Source organism: Trachymyrmex cornetzi, unplaced genomic scaffold, assembly GCF_001594075.2.
Source record: "Trachymyrmex cornetzi isolate Tcor2-1 unplaced genomic scaffold, Tcor1.1 scaffold23, whole genome shotgun sequence".
Classification (NCBI taxonomy): Eukaryota; Metazoa; Arthropoda; class Insecta; order Hymenoptera; family Formicidae; genus Trachymyrmex; species Trachymyrmex cornetzi.
This window is the reverse complement of record NW_017296956.1, coordinates 3,416,652-3,436,733: the sequence shown is the minus strand read 5'-3', so window position 1 is coordinate 3,436,733 and position 20,082 is coordinate 3,416,652. Positions and strand designations below refer to the sequence as shown.

The window sequence follows — 20,082 nt, the reverse complement described above, 5'->3', positions numbered from 1 at the left end:
CCTACGCACCGTCGACTAACGTTTAATTATTTAATCAACGGCTCTTTCTATTCTCTACCTACTTCACGTTCTGACAAACGTTGTCACTTTGATTACGCGTTTGCGACACGCTCCAATCGCTCTTTGCACGCGCGCAAATCTCTGCTTTATGAGTTACGTGATGCATTTCCTCGGGCGCGAAATATTCTCGCCGACGCGATATCGTTCAGCGCGAAGAAGTTAATTATAGTTCGCAGGACAATAATAACCGGGATGGATACATTTTATTTAGTCATATGCGTGAGTCCCGCAGTTTCTTTTCGGCAAGGTTTTCAAATCGCTACCTATTACAATGCTGTACGGTCCATCGGAAGAACCGGAGGATGTTCGTGGTTCAGCGAATCATATAAAGGACGAGATGCATATGGTCCTCGTTAATGGTTACTGGCGCAGACTGCCAGAGCTCTGATCGCGGTTTGGCCTCCATTATGTTGCGAATCATGCGTGAAGTAATTTACCTGGCACTTTTTGCGCGAACATTGGTTGTAACGAGAAAGACGGTAAAGAAAGAGAAGCCGCCGCAATCGATTGACCGCAACACGATTTGCTCGACTTCCAAATATAACGCCGACTGTTTTTCAATCAGTTCCCCGTAGTATTTCACAAGTGTGCTCTAGACACGTCGCGAGACATCGCAAAACATACTTTTGTGAATGAATGTTTTCGAGGCTGAGATCGTGGGAAGACGAACTGTTCTGGAATTCAATTACTTCGTGATGTAAAATGACCAAGTAAAACAATTTCAAGGATGCCCAGTCAAATTCGTTCAGCTAATCAGAAATTTGTAAAAAGTAACGTCTACATCATGAATTATTATCATCTTCTTACATCATGGATTATTTTATTATAATAAATTTGAAAATTTATATATACATCAACATTAATTGCCCTAATATAATATTGATACGCCTTTTTACTACTTAAAAGCATTTTGTTGTTCGAACGAGATAGAGAAACTTTTAAATTACTCGATTATGAAAAATGAAGTAAATAAATATTTCTAATCCTCATTTCATCTTACAATTAGATTCATTAGAAAGAAATGTTAGAAATTATATTGGAATATATAAATCTTGTGTCTTTGACGCATCTATCTTATTAAATGTAACTATATATCTTTTACATGTAGAGAGGAGAAAGTGATAGTAGGTATTATTCTTCGGATTCGTTGTTGATCCCACCTGTCATCGTTACACCTGTTTCTCGGAACCACTTATAATTAGTGGTAACGTTAATGACCTTTCACGAGCTGCTGAATGCGTGACATGCGGGTGGCAGAGCACGAAGTTATTTGTTATGCGTGTCACAATTCTTTGTATTGTCAAATCGCATAATTACTAAATCTATCTTTCTCTCTCTTTCAGTACATAAATTTAAATCGGAGAATAAATTTAACACGCGTTTAGCTATCCACGATTACAGTTTCGTGATACATTTAATATCTTCTAGAGATTTTTTTTATTTTATATCTTGCGAACACATTTTGAGATAATTATACATATTTATTGAACGCGATTGTTTGTGTGTGGTGTGCGTGCGTGCGCGCGCGCGCGTGTGTGTGTTATGCTTAAAGAACATTAATATTGCGATAATTAAAAGTGCGATTGTAAATGCAACATTTAAATTTGCGTTTATCTCTCATCTGTTGATGTTGAAATACGCATGACACAATCTAGTGTCAATTTGCCGCTAGAACGATTTGAAACAGTTGTGGCGTGTTGACTAGACCGCATACAGCTGTAGTCACGGACGATTAATTTTTTTATTTACTCAAGCATTCGTACGAAACTCGTTATGAATTCGTATTTCCGGTTTGAAGGTCATCCATAATATAAAAATTAATTGAAGTATCCGTTATGCCGTCGATTAAGGTCGTTCCCATGCCCTCTCTTCATTCACGAGAAGTTGTTACACTTTGCTCAGTTGATTGTCCATTCTCTTCACAATAATTTTCTTTAATAAATATGTACCTTTGCAGATAATTCGTCTACAACTTAAAGCATTGCATTGTAATAGTTTTTATAATAATTTCAAAAGAATATTTAAAATTATAGTTAATAATAAGTTATATGATTAAAATGATAGATTGATAAATCTGTCTAGATTTATTTTTAAAAATAAATAATAATAATGTGTAAGAACTAACAAATTAAAAATAATAAATTAAAAAGACTTTCCCGCAAACGTATTACTTCTTTCATAGAATTTCAATTGACGCAACCAGCTTTTAATAAAGATTCATCCTTTTCTTTTCAGACAGCACCGTAATCACGAGCGAGGTCCTTCAAGGTTACGACCCTCAGTTCATGGTGGGCTGTTACTTTCCTGCGGACTTCCAGGGCGAATTCGTGACGCAGGTGAGCGGAAAGGGTGTTAAAGGCATGGTGAACGCGCCCATTCAGTATTCTGCCATTAACATCACCTTCAACGCGATACCGGTGTGGGGCTATTGCCACAAGAGGGTCGGCGATAATGTACTGCTAATGGACAGGTCAGTTAACTCGACGAATCACGGACATTTCCTGCAACAAGGCAAATGTCAGTTCAACTTATTATTGTTGGCGAGCGATTAGAAAAGTGTTTCGAACGGTTCTTACACTGCAGGAGTTATCGTTAAATCGTGGGAAGCATGAACGTATTTAACCTTACAATGTTATCGCTATGAAATGATACAGTATTGTTATCGATCAATTTTACGTACTCTTAATTAATATAGCACAAGTTTTCGTACATTTTGTGCATTTTTAGTGACAAAATATTTAATTATAATCTAGATTTTTATAAACACACATATATAGCCTAATTATTAATTTAAAAGGAAAAAAGGAATAAATACACTATAAAATTCAATCTTGAAATAATATGGAGAATGTAGTCCAGTACTTATCTCCACTTAAAAAACTTATCTATCTTTTAACAGATAGGACTTCAGATTGGATAATGATATTGAAAGCATAGTTTGGCGTTCAATGATCTCATTGTACAAATTTTTGCCTATTGATAGAATTAATTGAACTTTTTTTTTAAATAAAAAGTTTAATTTTCTCATTTAACATAGAACAAACAATTGGCGTGTTAATCTTCAAGAACGTAAATGTTTAAAATTTTAATTTAAGGTTTTAAGAAACAGAAATATATAGTTTGTCTCTTATTGCCTCCATCTATTTTTAGTAATTTATTTCTTTTTTATCTGCACCGTACCACCGTTTTTATTTACGCTCTCATAACTTCGATTTTGCGCCTTATCGTACGCCCCGTATAACTGAATTATCACGAGTGGCATGATGCGGTATATTTTTATGCAGTATATTCATCTTTATCAATCTCATGCGTTAAAATCTCCATGCTGAAGCGTTAAAGTTTTAAAGCCGCAAACGGTTGTTGCAAAAGTTTACAGACGCATAAAAGTTCGAAGCGCGGCGCCATAAATATCGAAGTTTTGAGTTACTGGCAACGAGAAAGAATGGAGCTGGCCGGAACGTGCATTGCGTTTGGAGGGCGACGGCACCGAGGTAAGTCGAGATAGTCGACTCACAATTAGGAGTAACGGTGTATTCACAGAACGATGCACTGCAACTAGAATGCCGTCATATCTGCAGCGCTTGTCGCACATGTAAATGAAGTTAACGGGGCACAGTGTGAAACACTGTTGAAACAACATAGTACTCGTTGCTACGCGCGTGTCTAATTATGTAAAATCTCTTGTATAGAATCTTCTCGCATTCTTGTTAACACCTGCAATGCTCTGGCATTGCATGCCAAGGAATGTTTAATGCTAAGATTATACGTGAGATTTTTAATTATGTACCTATCGTATCTCCAGATCCACATTTAAAGTAATAATAATATGCGTATGTGTATATAAAACTGAATATCTTTTTGTTTAAATAGGTATACGATGAATTCTGTTTTAATAGGATTTTACAGTTGAGATTATTGAGATGTACCTATAAATTATAAAAAACAATTAGCACGCAATAACAATATTTAATTTTTGCTAATGTTAGAAATTTGACGGAATATTTAGAGCCGTGAGAAACATGCGCGACTTTGACTGTTTTCTATATAAGTCGCTGCAAGTCTAGACGGGAGAATGTCGACGGATCGTGAGCGCGTAGGATGGGACGAGCTTTTCCTGCGAAAGAGGCAAAAATTCAGAGACGAAGACGACCGAGGGATATTGTCGTCACGGGAAATGGAAAGGGTACGAAGGGGTTAAAGTTAAATTAGCTTACTGATGTCTCTCCGGGGATGCCGCGACGTCTACGATTCGTCTGGAACGAAAATAGCTGGCTCTCCAGACAACGCCAGACACAGACGCGCGTATCGCCCGAGCTCGGGCTAATTCCAGAAAGAGCTGTAAAACGAAAAGGAAATGGCGAAACGTGCATCCTTCTCGGTTCAAATCGGTGTAATTTCGGCACTATATCCTTTTCGAGATCTTATTCCCATTGGATCATCATAAAGTTAAAGACTAAATTTAATCTAAAGCGAAACTACGAGAATTTAGGTGGTTTCTTTAGAAACTAATATTTCGTTAACTTTTGCGAAAATAGCAAAATAGTTCATAAGTTTTAGACTCAGTCTTTGATCAGGAATAGCGCTATATTGTTCGTGAGCGCTTTTTAAGATACACCCTGTATAGTAAATTTATCCATTTTATTCTATCAACTCATCACAAAATACCCAGTGAGGAATGACAATGGAATTTTGATTTGATGTCAATTTGATGATTTCAACGTCGATTCGATATCGATTCTTTTGTCATTTCTTACTAGATAATAGCTACTTTGTTTCCGCAATTTTCCTATTGTTACTCAATATTTTGAAGAAACAAAATGGAAGAAATAGATGTGAAATAGGTGAGAATTGTTTTATTATTTAAAATTTATTTTGTAAGATTCAATGCTGTGTCTCATAGAAAATCCGAAGCCCTCGTCGCGCCAATCGATAGCTCTCCGATGCATCTGGATGCTCACGAAGCAATGTGGGTGTTGTCCGGCCAAGTATGCATAAATTGGCATACACGTGAGAGCCCACCCTCTTCTTCTTCTTCTTCTTCTTCTTCTCTAGACACGATCATATACTTCGCGATTCACGTTGAATCGTTAACAAGCTATCGCGTCATGAATATTCCGAGAAATCGTACCTTCAATTGTCTCGTTACTTCTCTCGCCGTTGCATTTACGATCCGGAAAATTATTGTTTTTGATCCCGTTTCAAGCGTCATTAACTTCACTGACATAAAAATACAGATTCATAAAACGAGCGTAATAAATCATCTGTCTTTCAATAATAATTATTATACATTTCGACACAATATCACGCGTTGCGATAATTAGGTCAATCGGAAAGTTTCGTCCGTTTTTTTTTGCAAAAGTATATATTTATTTAATAAACAAAATGAAACAGTACATCAATCAAAATATTATCCATCGTTAGCGATGACTTTCTCCCATCTTTCGGGCAGCAAGCAATTTCCGCGACGAAAGAATGACTCATCTTTGGAGGCTATCCAGTCAGAGTCCCATTTTTCGACGTTTTTATAAGAATTGAAGCGTTCCTCAGCAAGTGCGTATGCCATCGACCGAAACAAGTGGTAGTCGGAAGGAACACAGTCTGGTGAATAAGTCGTATGGGGTAGCACTTCCCAGCGAATTATTGTTTCTATTGTTTCCTTGACGAGTATTGTGACGTGAGGCCGAGCGTTGTCTTGAAGCAAAATCTCTTTATGCTGCCTCGTTTCATATTCTGGTCGTTTTTCGGCAATGCTCGGCTCAAACGGATAATTTGTTCTCGGTAGAAAGAACCCCCCCCCTGTGACTGTTTGACCAGATTTCAACAGCTCATTGTACACTACACTCTTCTGATCCCACCAAATACAGAGGATTGCCTTCTTTCCGCAATTTTCCTATTATTACAATTTTCCTATTCTTTCCGTGGATATTCCGCTTTGGCGTCGATGTTGAGGATTGGCCGGGATCGCAAATGGTTTTCGACGTTTGGGATTGTCAAAATAAATCCATTTTATATCTCCAATGACGATACAATACAAAAACCCCTTTCTTTGTTGCCTAGCAAGCAGAATTTCGCTGATGGTTTTTCGTCTTTCAAATGACGCTTATTTGGCTCAAATTTCGACATTTTCAATGCAGTAAGAAGCAATGTTATTGATGCGAATACGTATACTGAATTTTATTGACAGATGGTAAAACTAAAAAATTAAGCTTGGTTTAGATATTAGAGTTATCGACAGTTCTAGCTACAGCTACTCGCCGCGCCGCTAAACGGACGGAACTTTCCAATTGACCTAAATTCGATTTTTTACTTGTCACTAACTAATTAAGTAATTTATCAATGATGCATCACATAATCTTCCTCGAAGAATTTATTACGAGAGCAAATAGAAAGTGCTATAAACTTGCTTAGAATGACATATATATAACTGTAATCAACAATCTGATCATTCTGACAACTTGTTAATTGCTCGAGATTTGATCGCTGCTTAATTGCCCTGCATTTTTCTCTCTTGATCGTGTTTAATCGATTGTGCGTCTCTCTCTCTCTCTCTCTCTCTCTCTCTCTGCGACTTTTGCGTCGGAGCGGCGTCGTTACGCGTATATTTAAACGATGTCGACGTTTACGCCCGTCCTACAAGGATGGCCGACCAACCCGCAGCTATTAGCAATAATCGCGATGCTCAATAATCTGCCGGAGCGAAAAGCAACGCACGTAAAAGCCGTATGCAAAATTTACGTAAATTGTATCTTTATGAGCGCGCGGTAGTTTGTAATAATTTCACAAGGCGAGATCGTTGTATCTCACATCCACCGTGACAATTTCTTCGCGAGAGTCGTCAGCGAGTGTACGATGAAATATACGGCACATTGGTTCACTTCATCGGTTTGCGCGTTTGCTGGGATAGTGGTATACCAGTTTACATCGTTCGTTATAAATATATTAATACTCGAAAGAGAGAGAGAAAGTTATTTAAAGCACAAAAATTATCTACATCTTGATCACAAATTCTGTAAATGTGAGCTGTTTTCTAAAACGAGATAACATTATCTGTAAAAGACAAAAAGATAAAACAGTATTCAGAGCGTTTCTCACCCTGATGAAGTGAACGGCAAGGTTCACGAAATGTTGACATTAGTAATGGATCACGGCGATAACTCACAAACCCTTTGACACGGATATTTTCCTTTCTAAATACTCTCACGAATAGAAAAAAAATTTTGAACCTACTGTTTTCTTATCTGTATTTATTACCAGATTGTAAAAATTCGTCGTTTCTATAACAACAAGAGAAAGCGATTTTTCTTCGAAAACATTACAAAGTATTTTGTTACACATTGAAGAAAAAGTCTGATAATAGCTATCAAATGTTGAATGAAATAATTTCAATCAAGTGTTTGATTAATATAACCAAAAATAATTTTAATATTTTTCTAAGTATTTAATAAGTATTACCAAACATAATAATAAACATAACTAACCATTTAATACTTACTATATAAATATTTAGAAAAGTAAAATTATTTTTTTGGGTATATTAACTGAACATTTGATTGAAATTATTTCACTCAATATTTTTGGTTGCTATTAGACTTTTATTTAATGTAGATGATATTTCACCAGTTGTAACGGCGACGTTCACTCGTGAATCGCCCGGTATAATATGCGCTTATGTGTTTCATGGCATAACAACAGTCGCTATGCCTAAGTCAAGAAACGGCATCGGCATCAAAAGAGAATATATCGTCGCCAGAGATGCAAACTCGTGAGTCGAACGGGCCGTACCTTTGGCGATCGGATAGAACAGAGGGCCCGTTTTTCTCTCTCCTTTCCTCTCCCGTCGCACATACCATCTTCTACCATTAATCTCCGTGAAGACGGAGGAGTGACTAGCCGAAGGTGGTGTGGCCTCTCCTCCAGTTTCCATGTATCTCAACCTTCGTGTTGAACGTCGTCGACAATGCGACGAACGAACACTCCTCTGAGATGTCCGCGCCGAGAGAACGACGAGTCGCATGTTCCTCGCACTGGCACCACCCGGCGGCTCATTTGTCACTCTAATTGCGTGGCGCAGGGTTCCCCGGATTCCGTCGCCGTTGACAATTGAATCGGTCATTAATGAAACTGCTATACAAACGGACTCGCTCGGAAAGCCACTCGCGAGAAGCGGCTGTCCGCGAGAAATGCCTTTTTAATGTCACCTCTGATGCAGTTATTACACAGTACCATGATTACAGTAGGACGCTAAATAGTAGTTTCATGCGAAATTACGTTTTTTTTTTGTTTTTTATAGTGCGTCCGTGTGACGATTCATCGTCGCTCTTGTGAGACCAGCCTTGTGCGATGCGTGCGCCGTTATGCAAATTCGATTCGAATGCAATACGCGATTTACATTTCGGGTCAGTGAGATATCGCGATCGGATGATGATGATGACAGTCCATCCCATGGAGAGTGAACGCAATTCCGATTGTGCGTAATTCGATAGACGGCGCAAAATAAAGTAGCGTGTTACTAACGCTTCCGAAACAAATAATAATCGACAGGGAAGTCGACTTACCAACCTGAGTGTTATCGCGTCTTTCGTGTCTCAAACTTGTTTTGCGAGCGGCGCGGCACCTGATGCTCGGATTTGCGTGCAGTCTGAATTGCAGTTTGTTTTATGCAAATATCCTGCCGCTTCGATCGCGTTATACGGAATACAAAAGTTAACGCGTTAATTAATAATGTTCCGCAGGCTATTCATAGCGAAATCTAAGTATACCTTATTATCCTGATAAGAAACCATCCGATCGAAACGTGAGATAAAACGGACACTATTATAGGAAGAAACCACATCGAAGAAGGAAGCGTAGATCAAAGATATTATATAATTGCATGAAACAGAAGTTGATGGAAAAGAAAGTAAATTTCAGCGCAGATTTATATTAAATTTTGAAATACACACATTTTCTAAAACAAAAAGTGTCTGCAAATTATTTTTCGAAAATGAATAAAGATCAAGCATTTCGTCTTTCACATCTAATCAACTAGTCTACGATTCAAAGAATTTATGGAGATCCTAAAAAATATAATTTGTCAATTGTAATTATATAGCAGTATAATGACGTAATTGCGTAGATTCGAATGTGCTTAGAAGAATTAAACAATAGGCTACCTATAGCGATATATATTACGTCCAATTCGATACAGAATCGCAAAGGGTTAACGCAAAGGATTCTTAAGCAATTCGCAGCATCTGCTTAAGAGAAACTTGGAACGACACCATTAGAACGGGTGTATCACGACAAATATTTCGAATTGAGAATGCAAGAGTGCTCGCGTAGACTTGCTCCGCGTATGGGCAAAACCTATCGCGTGTGACATTCCAGTTGGCGAATAATATCTGGAGGGCTCCCGAGAGCTCTAGTGTTCTCCTGGTGCTGCTTTGTGCGAGAACGAGGTCCTTTATATGGCAGGGTCCGGTGACTACGCGACCGACGATAAACGGGCCCACACGCCCGTTCCCACAGGTTGCATAATATCGGCGCGACGGCTATTGCCTCGGAGGTACAATTATACGCGCAAGTATGCGACGACGTTGTAAACTCACTCGCGTTACTGCACTTGCATTAGAACGGTCGAGAGGCACGTCGACCGCGTTGATTCGCATCCCGGTGTCATTGCGTTACTCTATGCTCATTAGATCAGAAAATTGATCGAGATACTTATAATATAATGTTATTATATTAATGCGTCGGATCTTTCACGCTTGGGTGAAGACACGAGAAAAAGAATATGTACAAGAAATGGAAGATAATTGATGAATGGATGCAGAACTATATCGAGAAAAATTTCTAAAACGAACGAACCAGAAGATTCTGGTCGTATCAATCTGAATTTTGGTTATTTTAATTGGAATTATAATAGATTAAATCATTAAATTCTTATTTGTTCATTTTCAACTAAAATTCCAATTAATGCAACTCTCTTTTTCCAGCTTATGTATCTCAGGGTAATTTGAAGTATGGGTATCAGATCTTTATTATATATTTAAATTGGAATCGTTTTGTGATTCTACATTTGTAAATATACTTATAAAAAAGAAAACATGTATAAAAGTAGAGAGAAATTCATTGACGAATGTAAAATTGTATGTGTCGGAATAATTAAAAAAATGTGGATGTAGGTACTTATTATATAATTAAAATGGGCGTTACATTAGTTTTTATATACAATGTTGAACTCTGAACAACATTCCTAGCGCGTAACCCTTTATAATGCAAATTTCCGCTTTCGCCTATATAGTTACTCTAATAGCTCACAATTATTTAAATAACATCTTCACCGTGATGGCGATTTTGTTGCGCGAATACACGGTACACACTGCAGATACTGTTGAACAAATGACTCCTCCGCAACCACTGTCATTTTCGTAATCGTGTGTGAAAAGCAAGTAGATAGCGGTCGCGATAGCGCGACGGTAAAACGTGCCTCTCCCTCTCCCTCTCCCTCTCCCTGCGTACTGGTTCCCATATAATCTTGCACAAAAGTTACTCGTTTCTACTAAACGTATTTTCTCAGACGGTCTGAACTTTTATCTCACTTTTCTCTTTACTTTATTTGCTTTTCTTTATCTGCCTTTAAACACTATCTTTTCGAAAGTCAATATTTCCAGTCATCATATTTCCAGTCAAGGAAGACCGGCGATATGCATGATCTTTCAACGATGTGACAAGTTCCAGCTGTGGATAGCTCAAAAAATTTTGAATCGACCGACAAAGGACAGATCGCTATTTTTCATATCTATTTGGTTTTGAACATCTCGTTCGACCAAATGTCTTTGCGTTTCTAATTTGATCTTGAGATGTCGCGTGTTGCTTCTTCGAGTCGTTGACATCGCGCAGAACAATGTCCTTGTTCTTTCCTCTTTTTTTTTATGTGTCATTGTCCATTTCCTGCGTTAGAGTAAACCGCGTGTTAATTCACGAGTGGCTCGTCACGAGAGTACTTACTAATAAGTGCTCTAATCGAGACCCTATCGCGCCGTCATTATTATCCACCATTGGTGTCGTCTTACATCAACATATCTTTATTTCGTGAGAAATTCGTAAATCTCAAAGAGAGGAAGTGCGAATATTAAAACGCTGATACAAGAACAGTTACTTTATGATAAGATTTAACGGTAGGACCGGCGTCTTTTGCGCGCGACTCGTAAAGATGTCATTTCTTTGGATTCGCATTTTTTTTATGAAAAATAGTAATCTCTAATTTTCACAAATATAAATTAATGTATCAAGGGTTTCAAAGTCGCAGTCACAGTCCGAGATTATACTCGTAAATTCAATCTCAATTAAAGATTATTAAGGCGGGGTATTCGGAATTTTCTTTTAAGACTCTCGAAGCACAATCTGCTGATTCCAACGTGCTGATCGAAATAAGGGAGCCGAGAGAAGTGTAGCTCCTTCATTATTTCTCACTCGCTGATATTACAGCGCTAGCATCGTCGTCTTGTTGTTCCAGAGTCAGCATTATCGGCGCATCCGGGATGTAGTTATACTTTACATCTTGTAGTTTAGTTAGTTTTTCCCCAGCCGCAATTCAGTAGTTCTTATTGATTTTTCAATTTCTCTGTATAGTCCTTGGTCCCAGGATTAACGCAGTATAAATTCTGCAAGTAACGCTGTTTCCATCTTCAAGGCGACACGTGGCAAGGATGTTACGCTTATATAAGATATTATAATTATGATTATCAGTGCATCTTTTGTAATTGTAAGATTAATCGCCAATATATTGTATATAGTCGAGTATTTAATTTTTAATTCGATGAAAAAATGTAAATAAAGTTTTGGGTATTATGCCTCAAATTTATAAATAATAGAATTTCGTCTTTCAAGCTAATTTTAAATGTTCTTAAGTTAATTTCTTCAGTGAACTTTAATCTAGATCTTAATCTAGGCTTAGATACATCAAGGCCCGTTTAACGGTTATATCTGAAAAATTACAAAGAGTAGATGATATCAAATAAAAGGCCTTAATTCTTTTCTGTTTACGCACCAAAAGATGGAACGTGAGAATTGTGTCTTATAATAATACGTTACGTATAAATCACGGAATTATGATTCTGCTAACGCAATTCATGGTATTCGTTTGCTGCAGGTTTAACGACAAAGATTGCATACGGTGTTTCCGGCTGCAACGGAGATCGCGGAATGTCATTGAGATGTTCGCGGAAACTTTCAACAGGTGTTTCACGCACGAGTCGGCCGCCTTAGCCTCCTGCAACGCACTGAACTCTATTTCGATGCTATATCGTAAGTAAAAGTCGGATTTTTCTCGGTAATTTAATTTCGAGGCAAGAACTGCGATCTATGACGTATGCCAAATTAAATACGAGTCATACTTGCGATAATAAATACGATCTTATTCTTGCATGAAATACAGAGCGATCTAGTTGGATAATCTTGCTTTTTCTCACGCTCAAGCAAGTCATATTATTGCTAATGCGACTTTTTGTACTTGTCGAGCGAACTTTGGTCGTGTAGTATGACTCGTTTATTTGCTGAAAAAATTAAACAAGCGTGGAACAAACGTAACGGTGTTTCGTCTAATTCTACTATTATTTCTATCAACCAGAAAAATTAGCAAATAGTTAAGAAGTTAATTAACGATGTGGCATCGACTTTTTTCAATGTTTTTCAATGCTTTTTCCATTCCTTATAACTTTTTTATTAATAAAGATACATATATATATTTGATTGATATTTTCCTTAAATGTCTTTTGATTGAAAAAAATTGTTTGCAATATGTTTATTTTTTGAAAGTTATAAACAATCGAATTGGGTTGGATCTGCCACACTTAAGTGTGTTATTCCCGTAGTGTAACGTTTGAGAATTAAGAATATTAAGAACATATAAAATAAAATAAATACAAAAAGAGAAATGTTGTAACAACAGAGATATTTATATAAGTTTTTTGTATCATTTTTTGCATCCAGCAACTTTTTGCAATCTCTGTTAAAAACATATTCGTAAAATCTATAAAATGTGAATTAGATATATGTATGTCTTAATTTCTTGCATGCTCTTTCTTCTATTAAAAAAAAGTTATGAAGCATGCGATAAGACAACATTATGGAAAGGTACGTTGGATCTACACAAATTAATTACTCGCATTATTACGCATTATTTACGCACGAAACGTACTCGAAGAATTCGCAAGCTTCCGGTTTATCAGATGGATGAATTACGACGCGACCTCCGCGTACGGGGAATCAAGTTCGGCGTACTTCTTGGCGAATTAGTAATCCTCGATAATTAGCGTTAATTGTCCGCGAAGCGGGAAGAAATGATGAGGCTTGCGTAACGACGCGGGAACAATGGGCCTCGCGCCATGTAAAACGCACGGCACGCACGTCGCGTGTAAAACGCACACACGTCGCGTGAGTTTCTCACGCGCCTATCAATTAAAACGCTCTTAAGGATGATTGGGCCGTTTGCATAATTATTTATACGACGGAGAGGTCCCGTAAATTCCGGTAGCCCGGTCACCGAAGACGCAACAAGAAAAATTGCACCAACAGTGGAAATTTCACTCATCTTCTATTGGTGATGCAGGAACACGTTTGACAAACGAAAAAGAATTGTCGAAAAATATAGTTCACATGGGTGGACATTTAAAAATTTTTTAATGTAATCTGTTTTAACTTTACCAAATACCAAGGATTAATAAAATAAAATATTGTGCTTAAAAGATATCTACTAATAGAGTAACCGAGAAATTATACAGTTTTGCTATTTAACACTGCTTACGCTCTCAAAACGCACAAGATTTTCGCACATTAACGCACAGCAGCGCGCATGTGTTCGCGTTCATCCTTATTATTTCCCTAATGAAGATTGATGTCGATTAATGTCGATTCCTTGACTTCCGGCGCATTATCAAACCCGTTCACCTGTGGCGGCTCCCAAGAAATTGCGCACCTGTCTTCGCGACGCAATCGAGACGACTGATCGGTGGCGAGTCGAGCTTGATTCCGTTCATAATTCTGGTTTCACGCTTTGATCCGTGTCGCTGCACGCGAGAAGCTTTACGGGAACCGAAAACGCGAGCCGGTGGTCCAGCGGAAGAACATAATCGAACGTCCGTGCGTGAAACAAATCTCTCGATTAAAAAGATTCAGGAAAGATTTCGGTAAAAATGCCGAACCAATAAAAAGCAAATCACCGATGTGTGAAGAATTCGCATCTGGTCAATTTACTCATGAAAACACACTGATATTGATATCTTTTTCAACCTGAAAAGGAAGCTAAAGTTAATCGGAAAAAAAAGGATGCGCTTGTAATCGAGAGAAAAACGTGCGCTAATAATTACCTTCTTTTTTATTCTGAAACAATCTTTCTTTGAAATTTCCAGTTTAATCTATTTTTATCCTTGCAGTAATAATGATTTTTCAAGTACGCAGGTTCGCGTGTGTTTTATAATATATCTATAAATTGTAATTATATTACAACAATTTTTTAATGGAGAAGATATCCAAGATAGACATTTTTACTTTAACTCTTTGACAGCAACTGGGGTCTTTAAAGGCACTATCGATTGATATTTTGATTGTAAATGTTTATAGATAAATTGAAATCTATAAAATACGATCTGACTTCGGTGATAATAAAAACTTGTTGCTAAAGCTTTGATAAGTATACTAGAATTTTCTCAGAGTTTCAAATAATAAAAAAAATTGCTATTTTTTAAAGACTTGTATTGCTGACGGAATCAAACAGGTTAAAATTCATATTGCTAGTGAAAGATTAATAACTATATAATAATTTACGTTTCTTTGTTTATATTTTTAACATATTTTTTTAACACGCTGAGACTATTCGAAAATAGAAGAGCATTCCTGAAGAAAAATTCCGAAGAGTTTCTGAAATAAGTTTCTCACATCGAATCTTTGTCGTGTTCATTCCTGTTTCTCCTTTTCTTTTCCTGAACCGTGATGGTACACGCAGCAACGTCAAGTTCGTCAGGTACTCGTCGGAAGCGTGGGAGTGGCCTGTTCCCAAAAGGTCCTTGTCCTAATCGTCTTGTCGTAGAATAAGCGAAGGACACTACGACACGCAATATACGGTCGCTAATAAGGGAAAAAAATATCTTGAGGGGGTTTTTTCATTTCGCCTAATTATATCGCATTAACGTCGTCAGAATAGACAAAGAAAATTAAGAACACTCTCAATTTGATGAAGATAACTTCGCGTTGTATTATTTACGTTTTTTGTAAAAATACGACGCATTTTAATTTTTTATTGTAAATTTTTAATATCATTCACCAGTTTTGTGCGAAAAGAATAATTTTATTTATCGCATTGCAAACGCATTATATTTTTTGTAGAAGAATGCTAAATAGAGACAAGAAATAAGAAATAAAATAATACTTCAACATATATACATACATGTAAGGCACAATTATTTTAACGTAATACAATTGTGTATTTCCTGTTTATAGAGCTATAAAAAGATATTACAGTAACTTAGCGAACAATAAGTTACGCATCAGGTATTTTCAAGTATCCTTTTACCTCCTTCTGTTGAGAAGCAATTATGATTTATGTCATTCTATTCCATGTCTCGTAAAAAGCCACGGCTTCATCATCTTTCTAGTTTAACTTCTAAATTTAGAACGGCGTTGTAGATCAACAGCTAAAGAAACTCGCAGTTAAAAATTAACTCAATATCACTTTTTCCTCGACTTGCGTTCATCCTTTCAAACTGTTTTGCGAGATGTAACAGCGCACGAAGGCAGGTCGAAGACGAGCAAGAGAATCGCGTTTGCTCGTTTCGGTTCCGACAATACGGTTGCTCGCAATTACGAGGGTACGTCGAAAAGTCGAACGGGAAGAAGTACAGAAGGCGTACAGCGTTTGCGATGATGAGATGACGACGGAATTACTTACCACACGAAATAAGACGGGAAGAGAGAGAGAGGGAGAGGGAAGAAGAAAATAAATTTTTTCGAGTTAAATGGATAAAAGTCGGTCCCACAAATTTAAATTAAAGTTTGTTTAAACGTGACCGACTTTGTAATTATATGAATCGTAAATTGTTTTTATTATACGTCAGACAGCAACATGGAGACTTTTATTGTAGGCATCCTTTTTCCCTCCCTCGATGGTAAATACAATAAACAGACAAAACTTCAATCACGGAGGTCTACTGAAAGAAAGAAGGTTGAGAGAAAGAAAGAAAGAAGAGGGTCGAAAGAAAGAATATTTCAAAAAGCGAGTTTTTATTGTTTCCTTTCCTCTTTTCTCTTTTTAGATGTAGTCGCAAAATGTAGTCACGAAGAACTGAAGAGAGAAAAAAGAATAACGCGTAAAGAAATAATATTTGTTTATAGGATTTATTATCTTAACTGCTTAAAGTCCACTGATCTTTCTTTGAAGTCATTTCAAGTTTTTCTCTTGAGATTTTTTTTTTTAAATGAAACTGCTGGCGTTCAAAGACTTAAAGAGATTGAAATATTCGCGAAATTATATTATGTTTGTATATTTATATAATTATAAAATTGTTACATTTGTTTTTGGTGAAAATAATCTCCAATATCTTTGAAGATTCCGCCGATCTTTTTTTTATTTCTTCTTTATGGTCGCGATTGAAAGATGACAAAATGATTTAAGAACGAACGAAGAGAGCGAAAGCTTTTAGGTGAAAACAGCTTTTAAGTGGTGTAGAATTTCAGCTACTTCCTGCTGATAGATCGCGTTTCTTTATAGCTTCGATGAAAAACGCGAGGGTTATTTCGAAAGGATTTTCGGATAAAGGCCTTTAGATTTCATTCTCGATTCGTGGAAAATATGATCTCACGTGATCATGTACAAACACGTTTTTACTTAAAAAAAAAAAGGAGAGCTCGAATCGAATATGATTTTAGTACAATGATTATATTTTTTTTATTAATTTCTCAAATCCTTAAATTATATTTTAATTTCAGGTTTTGTATAATTAAATACAGTAATATATTTCTGTGTTAAAAAAAAATTTTTTTATAAATATGTATTTTCTTATATGAAGAGCATATAGATCTATAAAATATACATATAAAATCGTCTTCACTGAATGATTATTTTCGATTTTCTGCCAACAGGAACGAAAGAAATCGATGGTTCAGCGACTCGGAGAGAATACTGCCCCATCGCTGGTCTTTATCACTTCAAATACAGCATCAACAATAACTCCGCGGTCTCATTAGAGTGTAACACGTTCTCTTCCGAGTTCAGTAATTGTCCGGATGGATCGATCTTACACTTAAAATTTAAACGATGTAACTTCGAAAAACGCAGTAAGTCTTTCTTAAATTTCTTTGCAATTACATTAATATAATAAATCTTTGAGAAGCAATTTATATTTAAAGAGATTCATACATTTTTAAATATTTGAGCAGTAAAATTAACTGCGATCGAGATTTCATAAATTAGAGTTCAGCAAACATGTATATGTGTTTTTCCTTCATTTACATTGTATCAAATTAATAATTTAAATAAAATGTTATTAATATCGTTACTCGTTAATTATTGTAATATGAAGCAACGATAAAGAAACTGCGACTTTTTCAGAAATTATTAGAAATACAGCGTTAATCTTGTTTTAACAGATGTCCAGTACAATTGTTTGGGCAGTTGGCCTGGGCCGAATAATTCTACATATTTTGCTCTTTGGGACAGCGACGTCAACGATGGCGGGCCTCAATATAGATGCGGGGTATGTTACATACTAAATTATTTTTTATAAGATAATAATAAAATAACACAATTGTTTAATCAATGCATACAAAACGATATAAATATAAAATATCTATTTTTCCAATAATTCAATCTATTTAATTACGGATATATTTTGATCAAATCGATATAATATAAATTTCAAAATTATATATACTTTGCATATAAGATTATTATTTATTAACACGTTGAAAGTCGGATTTATTTTTCTTGTTTTTCCGGCGACGCCGGAATAAAATTTTCATTATTAGCTCAACATTACGACAAAATAGTATATAACACAATTGAATTGTACAAAATTATCATGCATAGTATGTTTATTACCTTAGATTATTATTTGAATATTAATCATATTTATAGAATTGTATTATTTTGTACGAGTTCGTATATATGTATTTTTTTTAATTTGGTAATGCCAATTTGGTAATGTTTGAAAATTTAAATGCTGGTCACCAGTGACCAGCATGGCATTCAATAACAGTTTATAAGTGAAACGTAAATTTCAGCTATATTATGTTGATAACAAAAGAGGGAAAACTTACATGGCACTTAGCAGTGATTCGAGCTGCACACAGGATTTAGATAATGCAACTCATGGATACGAGACTTTGATTTTGAGCAAGAGCCTAAATCAGAAAAAGATGCCAGAATATGTGATAACCCATGTTGCTACGTAAGTACGCTACATTTTACAATTATTTAATTTTATTTTATCATTAGACATGTTCTATTGTCGTAGTTATATTGAACGAAAATCTTGAAAGATTTGTGTTGAAAAAGTAATGAAAAAAAACTAATATTTGTAAAAACGCTTATAATAATCAGTATGTTTCTAATATTGTTAGATTCCCGAAATGGGCGCAGGGGGTGTGGGAGGATTCCCTAATAGTTAATGGTACTATGACTTTCACCGATCTCAATGGTTACAATAGTTACACCTTTATCACGGTGGAATCAAACGAGGAGACTGGTCGTCATATCGTGTATTCCAAAGATCAATGGTGAGCAATCAATTTGGTCGCACTGCAGCTGTTTATCCAGTATGCTTTATTGAAAAATATTGAATATAAGACTAGAAATAAGATTATATTTATAACTTATGTACATTTTTGTGTGTCTTAAAACTTTATTTTAACTAACAGTGACAGTTAAAAGTAAAATGAATACTTATTTTTAATTTTAGTGAGCAGTCCGCTTTTGTGTGTTTATTGATGAGGCAACGCAGCGAAAATGTACTGGAATTTGCGTTAGGTAAAAAAAAAAAAGAAAACTATTTTCTATATTAATTATATTCCATGCAATCCTGTGTTTATTGATGAGGCAACGCAGCGAAAATGTACTGGAATTTGCGTTAGGTAAAAAAAAAAAAAGAAAACTATTTTCTATATTAATTATATTCCATGCAATCCTTCATTATATAACGACTCTATTATTATTATTAACGTTTTACCAAAAACTGCAATGAAATCGAAGTAGTATAAAATCTATACAAATAAATAGCAAAATATTAATCAAAACAATAATGATTTCAAACATGAATCTAAATAAATATATAAAAATTTTTTCTTTTTTTATTTTTCATTAATCTCTGTCCATCTTTATATTCAATTTTGTTTCGTATAAATCTCAAGTATAGTCACGCAATAATAGAAATAATATCATGTATAGGGACAATCAACAATCCAGTAAGTTATCAAAGTGATTTATGCGACGATCCCTATATGGACAAACGGTTGTGGATGACTCAATCACGTAAGCTAAAATATACTAGTTTGCAGTACCTTTATAAATCATCTGTGCGCTTTCATAAGTAACTTTAAAAACGCACATTATTATTTTATCATCATTTATAAATCATTTTTAAGGTATCGAACGTGTGGTGGAGTCGCCCTGTCCAATCACGGGCCAATATGTAGGAAGGATAACAGATCTATCGGGAATGTGTGCCGAATTAAGCAGCAACTGTAACACTCGCGAAATAATGTATTTCAAAGTGAATGACTGCGAGTCCGGAGAATTGTACGAAGGTGTGTATAAAATTATTAAAAAATGTAAAGAAAAATGAAAAAATATTAGAAATTAATAAATTTCACTGTTCCATCATTTTACCAAACGAAACTTACATTTTCTTTCAAAGCGATTACGATATCGTTAAATTTTACTATTTCTGGGTGATATTTTTTTGTCCAAATTTTAATGGTCGAATAAATATTATTTTAAGCAATTTAATTTGAAAATTTACTTTATTTATGTATATATATATATATATATAT

The 20,082-nt window shown here is 35.6% G+C and overlaps 1 protein-coding gene across 1 annotated transcript in view; it reads left to right on the top strand.

The window, feature by feature from the left end:
- Positions 1–20,082, top strand: part of LOC108760662 (uncharacterized) — a 63,990-nt gene that overhangs the window by 42,044 nt on the left and 1,864 nt on the right. Inside the window, exons 2-10 of the mRNA XM_018506733.1 lie at positions 2,296–2,530; positions 12,194–12,348; positions 17,176–17,370; positions 17,683–17,789; positions 18,316–18,482; positions 18,655–18,810; positions 18,993–19,060; positions 19,478–19,561; positions 19,675–19,836. Coding sequence (XP_018362235.1) covers positions 2,296–2,530; positions 12,194–12,348; positions 17,176–17,370; positions 17,683–17,789; positions 18,316–18,482; positions 18,655–18,810; positions 18,993–19,060; positions 19,478–19,561; positions 19,675–19,836 — 1,329 coding nt within the window. The remainder of the gene's footprint in view (positions 1–2,295; positions 2,531–12,193; positions 12,349–17,175; positions 17,371–17,682; positions 17,790–18,315; positions 18,483–18,654; positions 18,811–18,992; positions 19,061–19,477; positions 19,562–19,674; positions 19,837–20,082) is intronic.